The 6,892-nt window shown below is 45.1% G+C and overlaps 1 protein-coding gene across 1 annotated transcript; it reads right to left on the bottom strand.

Annotated features, from left to right (window-relative positions):
- Positions 1–413: 413 nt before the first annotated feature.
- LOC147885790 (pentatricopeptide repeat-containing protein At3g53360, mitochondrial-like) lies at positions 414–6,189 on the bottom strand. The gene is made up of 2 exons (XM_087396835.1): positions 5,574–6,189; positions 414–5,444 (listed from the first exon to the last, which is right to left on the bottom strand). The coding sequence occupies exon 2, from the start codon at positions 5,237–5,239 to the stop codon at positions 2,195–2,197; it is 3,045 nt and encodes a 1,014-aa protein (XP_087252961.1). The 5' UTR covers positions 5,240–5,444; positions 5,574–6,189; the 3' UTR covers positions 414–2,194.
- Between the last annotated feature and the right edge of the window lie 703 nt (positions 6,190–6,892).

Below are 6,892 nucleotides of genomic sequence, written 5' to 3'. Positions count from 1 at the left end.
CCATGCTCATTACTATTTGTGTAATGCTTGATTCACAAAATTTTACAATGCCTTTACATGATGTTGAGATTGTAATATAAATGCATTTCCTCAAGATGGTGAATCTAGGATTTGAAGAAGGATTGAACTCCATGACCCCCATTTAAATGAGTATTGTGGCTCCATGATAGACTAATGGGAATTTCAATTAACTTGTCATATTTTTTTTTAAATCTATTTGCCCAATGTCTTAATAAAAATGTATGCAACATTATCTCTACTTGCATAATCTGATCGTGTGATGTCTCCAAGGTAAATTCTTACTTTGATTAGATGCTCTTTGACATTTTCCAGAAATGTTATATTATAGTCTTCTACATGTACTTATGCTAACTAATTATCACCATATATTGTTGTAGATCGTGTTGCATCAAAATAATATGTTTTTTGCACTAGCCTTCTAACCATGTAGCTTCACTTGCTCCAAACAAGAGACGGTGTAATCGCCTTTTGTAGATGACAAAGAAACTGTTGGTTCTTTGTTTGATATCTAGATATAGCATCTTCTCCTAAGAAAAAAACATCTCTCTCTGTGAATATGCATTTGAATAGTTTGACTCAGTAAATCTTGGGACAAGTAGCACTTGTCAAGTCTAGCCTTGCTTCTGTTGTACCCTGTTTGTACATTGCTCCAAGTGAAAGTTCTAGACCACTTGAGTCTACCAAATGGACAGTATCCTTAAGTTCCTCCCCAGCCTGCAATTCAGAGCCTGTAATAATGGATCCCATGCCCATCCATCTGTCAGCTCTAACTTCTACCATATTGAAATCTCCTAACAAAAACATATTACCACCAATATAGGAGCGTGATTTCCATGCTCCTGCTCTGACTTCCTATTGGAGCATAGATTGAGACTACTGAGAAGGCAGTCCCTTTCATACGACATTGAATAGCAATCCATCTGCCTCTTTCATCAATACAAACTCTTTCAATGGAGTTCCGATAATGAGAAAGCAATCCTATTGCAGTACCTCCTCTTCCATCCTCATGATTAGTATTATACCAAACTCTTCTCCTATCAACTGACTTCTTGAGAGTTGAGCCACTTACTTTGACTTCCTGAATAGCCAAAAACATGGAGAAAGTGTGTTTACCTTCAGCCATCTCGCCAATTCCTCCCCTCATGAAGAGTCAATGAGCCCAGACACATTAAGGGTGAGGAAAATTACTGGTTTTACCATTCCTTTTGTGGCCCTTCTTAGCCCTGCGGTTTCCTGAGAGGGGTACTCATTCACCTATGAAAGCCTTCTCTTGTTTTGTTTAGCAGCCACAGCCTTGCAGCTCATCCAGGTCCATCTGTGGTAGTTCTTCCTTTGAATCATTTTCATCCAAAAGATCAGTGATCATATCGTCAACCCTGTTGAACTCTTCTTCAAAGTCATTGGACCATCCCTGCTTGAGCTCAATGTCATCAAGAGAGTCCTTATGAGCCTGAACCCACTCCGTCTCTTAATCAACAAGGGCATCAAAAGCGTTTTTTGTAACAATGGGAACCACCTCCTTCTCTTTTCCCGTAATATGGGGAGGATTGGCATTACTTTTCTCTTCCTGATGCCAATGCATCTTAGGCTGTTCCTTAGGAGCCTTAGGGATCCAATTCTGTCGTCACCGGTACCTCTTTGGAGGTTTCAACAACCAGCTTTGGCTTCCCCTTTTTCTGAGGGCAGTTCTTCACTACATGGCTAGAAAGTCCACATAGGAAACACGAATTAGGCAAATTTTTATATACCAAGGAAAAGATGGGCTGTCCCATCCGAGTCTGCCTCCATGCCCTCCACCTTCCATTCTTGTTCGTTAACTTCTCATGGTGTTGACCTTCTTCTCTACCTCCTACATGAGAACATCTGCATAAATGGTAGACATCAAAATATAAGCTGCGGCGTCCTTTCCATCCAATTGCACTGCACGTTCAACAACATCTATGGGTGTGGCCTTGCATGTATTGATTAGATCACACGTGATAGCAGCTTCTCACTGTGCACACATAACCCATCTTTCTTTGCATGAACGGACGTGTCTCATGATATACAATGCAAATCCAGGACATACCCTTCCTCTCTCACTTTCAAAAGTATTTTGGCTTTGTATATAAAGTTTTGCTCTTTATTATCTCCCACCAAAAATGAATGCACAATACCACCAACTCTGTCCTGGCTACTTTAATGCTTGTTCTTTCACGCTCATTGCATAGACCTTCTCTTCCTCCTGCCTGTGAGCATCTGCATAGATGTTAGACATCAAAACATAAGCTGTGGCATCCTTATCGTCCAATTGCACCACATGTTCAAAGGCCAGTCTTCCAATCCCGACATTACCCCACTTTTGACAAGCACCCAATACTGTATGCCACACCACAAGATTAGGATGGAAAGGAATCTTTTTTACCATTGTTACCGCCTCATCTAATTGGCCTGCACGGCCAAGGAGATCAACCATGCCAGTGTGGTGCTCAATAGTTGGAGTGACACCATAGTCTTTGCTCATGGTGTCAAAGTACTTCTGGCCCTTATCCACTAGACCTGTGTGACTGCATACAGTAAGAACAACAGAGAATGTGACCCCATCCGGCTTTACCCCTTCTCCTCTCATTCTCTCAAGCAAATGGAAAACACTTTCACATTCTCCTAGCTGAGCATATCCTCCCATTAGGGCAGTCCAGGAGATGACATCTCGAACTGGCAGCTTGTCAAACACTTCCCATGCTTCAGCAAGCAAGCCACACTGGGAATACATATCCACCAGAGCATTGCCAACAGAAATATCTCTCTCCAGCCCCTTTCTCACAATCACGGCATGTATTTCTCGGCCGTTGTCTATGGCTCCTATGCTCCCACAAGCTTTAAAGCTGCACCTAAATGTGACGGTATCTGGACAGAGACCATCTAGTTGCATCTCTTCGAGACAGTTCAGCACTTCCTCACCAAGCCCATGCTTGTTGTATCCTACCATTAATGCATTCCACGAGACCTCATCTCGAGCTGGCAACTTGTCAAACGCTTCCCGTGCTTCTGCAAGTGTGCCACATTTGGCATACATATCCACCAAGGTGTTGCCAACAAAAAGATCTCTTTCCAGCCCCTTTTTGGCAATCTCAGCATGTATTCCTCTGCCCTTGCCTATGGCTCCTATGCTGCAACAAGCTTTCAAGCTGCAACTAAATGTGACAGTATTTGGAAAGAGACCGTCCAAATACATGTGTTCAAGACACTGCAGTGCTTCTTCACCAAGCCCATGCTCGGCATACCCTGCAATTAGTGCATTCCACGAGACCAGGTCACGAACTGGCAGCTTGTCAAATGCTTCCCATGCTTCTGCAAGCGAGCCACATTTGGCATACATACACACCAAGGTGTTGCCAACAAAAACATCTCTTTCCAACCCCTTTCTCACAATCTCAGCATGTATTTCTCGGCCCTTGTCTATGACTCCTATGCTGCCACAAGCTTTCAAGCTGCAGACAAACGTAACATCATTTGGGGAGACACCCTCCAATTGCATCTGTTCAAGACAGTTCAGCACTTCATCACCTAGCCCATGTTCTGCATAGCCTGCAATTATTGCATTCCAAGAGACCTCGTTTTGAACTGGCAGCTTGTCAAATGTTTCCCATGCATCTGCAAGCGAGCCGCATTTGACATACATATCCACCAAAGTTTTGCCAACAAAAAAATGTCTTTCCAGCCCCTTCCTAGCAATGTAGGCATGTATTTCTCGACCCTTGTCTATGGCTCCAAAGCTCCCACAAGCTTTCAAGCTGCAAACAACTGTCACAGTATCTAGAGAGAGACCTGCCAGTTGCATCTGTTCAAGACAATTCAGTGCTTCGTCACCAAGCCCATGCTCAGCATACCCTGTCATCAGTGCCGTCCATGAGGCCTGGTCTCGATCTGGCAGTTTGTCAAAGGCTTCCTGCGCCTCTCCAAGGGAGCCACATTTGACATACATATCCACCAAGGTGCTGCCCAAAAAAACCTCTCTTTCCAGCCCCCTTCTGGCAATCTCAGCGTGTATTTCTCGGCCCTTGTCTATAACTCCTATGCTGCCACAAGCTTTCAAGCTGCAATGAAATGTGATAGCATTTGGGAAGAGACCCTCCAATTGCATGTGTTCGAGAGAGTTCAGCGCTTCCTCAGCAAGCCCAAGCTTGGCATATCCTGAGATCAGTGCATTCCAAGAGACCACATCTCGAACTGACAGCTTGTTAAACGCTTCCCATGCTTCTGCCGTTGAGCCACATTTCGCATACATGTCCACTAAGGTGCTGCCAACAAAAGGATTTCTTTCGAGTCCCCTTCTAGCAATCTCAGCGTGTATCACTCGGCCCTTGTCTATGGCTCCTATGCTGCTAGAAGCTTTCAAGCTGCAAACAAATGTCATTGCATTTGGAGAGACCCCCTCCAGCTGCATCTGTTCAAGACAGTTCAGCGCTTCCTCACCAAACCCATGGTCGGCATAACCTGCCATTAGTGCAGTCCACGAAACCTCATTTCTAACTGGCAGGATGTCAAATGCTTCCTGTGCTTCTGTAAGCAAGCCACATTTAACATACATATCCACCAAGGTGCTGCCAACAAAAAGTTCACTTGTAAATCCCTTTTTGGCAATCTCAGTATGTAATTCTCGGCCTCTTTCTGCATCTTTCAGCCTAGCACAAGCCTTCAGTACGGCCACAAAAGTATACTTATCAGGATGTACAGAAATATCTTGCATTTTCTGGAAGAGGTTAAGGGCATGCTGCGATGCCCCACATTCAACATAACCCATGATGAGAGAAGTCCAAGAATACACATTCGGATCATCCAACTTATTAAAAACCTGCTGAGCATCATGCATGCTTCCAACTTGGACCAACATTGGAACGACATAGTTCCCAAGAGATCTATGATGTTCCAACCCATTCTTGCACAGGTAGGCATACAAGCGCTTGGCATGAGCTACGTGTTTCAATGTTCTGCACTGATGCAAGATGCATGCAAGGTCCTCAACGGAAGGCAGCTGGAGCATCCGTTCCATAGAAGTGAGTGCCTCCTCGAAGCCGAGGGTTTTCAAGGGACTCTTCTTGCCCAGTTGTTCTGCTTTACATGCCTTAACGTATATTCCAGACCTAAAGCCAGCCGTGCCATACTCATCCTCCAAGCCACAGTTTTTGGGCCTCATCAGTGGGGATGTATTTAACCCAACTTGGATTGTAGCAGCCATCTGTGCGTTGCGACCCCTTGGTAAGCTTACGTCTGAAAATCTGGAGAGCTTGAGTTAGTCTGTTATTAAGATTCATAAGAGACTCGTCACACCAGCTCCAATAGTGTAAATCATCCTGGCACACTCACTTTCCTCTCTCGGTTGTCCCACCAATGGGAGGGATCCGTGAAGTATTCCTTCCATAAGCGGTCGGTCCCTGGCCTACCTGCATCACCACAAAAATCAATCGCGAGAAGTGGGTGTTAGCTAGGAAAAAAGTTTAAGGAGAGCCCTGCGAGGTAATCTTAGGCGCGTTTTTTCAACCATTGCAAAATACAATAAAGGACGGAAGTACCTGAACGGAAACATTCTTGCAACAGCACTGCACTGTCCTTGGGGCGAACCATCGAAGAATTCGGGGTCGATTGCCTGAGCAGCGGACAAGCTACCAACCAGTAGGATTGTGTACGTTCGCTGCGAAAAAACCTCGGCCCACGAGCCTAAGCGACGATCGGGTTGCATAATTTACGTATGGCAGGGATCCCTGGCTCGTCCTGTATGTATGTGCATCATCATCCCGAGAAGAACTCAAGGACATGAGGTGACACTGCAGGCTGCATGGACTGAACATTCGATCGTGGAATGGAATGTGCTCTAATTTTAAGGAGGAATCAGATCACATTTTGCTTTCAAAAATGAATGCACAAGACAGGAGTGAGACTCAGATAATGTTCCTTTCTCTATTCCGTGGTGCCCCAAAACCCAAATTCAAGCTTCTCGCCACCCATTCACGAGTTGAAAATTCCTGTGTTCTTGAGATCTTGGCCTCATCAGAGCAAATTGTTCTCTCCTACAGTACACAAAACAAGGATTGTTCTTTCCTGCAGCTTGGAGAGGAATCGGAGAAAAGCAAGAATGTCATCTTCCTACCCAATGTGAATTCTTCCTCTACCAATCTTGGATGCAGCAAACATATCCTCAACGTCCACAACTGAGCTTGTAATGGGGAATGATCCAGGGGAGGCGATTCCGGGCTTTTTCCAGCCTGGAATCGCCAACGCCGGATTAATCCCCCGGCGTGGGGGGTCGGCGGGAGGGGTTCGTGGACAGACATGTGGCACACGAGCACACTCTTGTTAGGAGTTTTTAGGTGTGATTCAGAGTTTTGGTAGGTGTAGTTAGGATAGGGAGATACCGTCTTTGAAAGAGTCCCAAACGGATGACGGAGATTCATCCTCTGCCGACCGTGGACCTTTACGTACTGTATAGGGGAATGGGACATGGGAGGAAGGCCAGAAGGACTTTCCTTCCAAGAAAGTCTAACGACGACCATGGTTCATTCGCCCATGTGAAAAGGCCTTCGGGAGGGTAACCCAAGGTAAAATTGTTCTCTAAATGAACTAAGAGGCTAATTGTGGGTTGGTTAGTCATTGGGAGAGGGGATTCCCATTCCTAATATGCCAAGATCTAACGGTTGCTTAGATCTAACCCACCCGAGGCTTTTACGTTTCATTGAATTAGCTTTATATCTAGAAAAGCTAGTTTAAAGAGGGAGTGGTTATAGAGTGAGTGACTATGGAGCACTTTCCAACCGGGAAAGTGAGAACCCAAGTTCATTCCCCCACGTGGAGGATTTGAGGGAGGGTTTGTAGTGTAACTATGGTTTGGGAAGAG

The sequence above is a fragment of the Dipteris shenzhenensis genome, chromosome 25 (genome assembly GCF_047967505.1).
Source record: "Dipteris shenzhenensis isolate YYH24624 ecotype China chromosome 25, Dip_SZ_1.0, whole genome shotgun sequence".
In the NCBI taxonomy this organism is placed as follows: Eukaryota; Viridiplantae; Streptophyta; class Polypodiopsida; order Gleicheniales; family Dipteridaceae; genus Dipteris; species Dipteris shenzhenensis.
This window is presented reverse-complemented; position numbering and strand designations above follow the sequence as displayed.

Excerpts from the sequence above, each read along its gene's own strand:
- LOC147885790 (XM_087396835.1), bottom strand. The coding sequence starts at position 5,239 with ATGGCTGCTACAATCCAAGTTGGGTTAAATACATCCCCACTGATGAGG.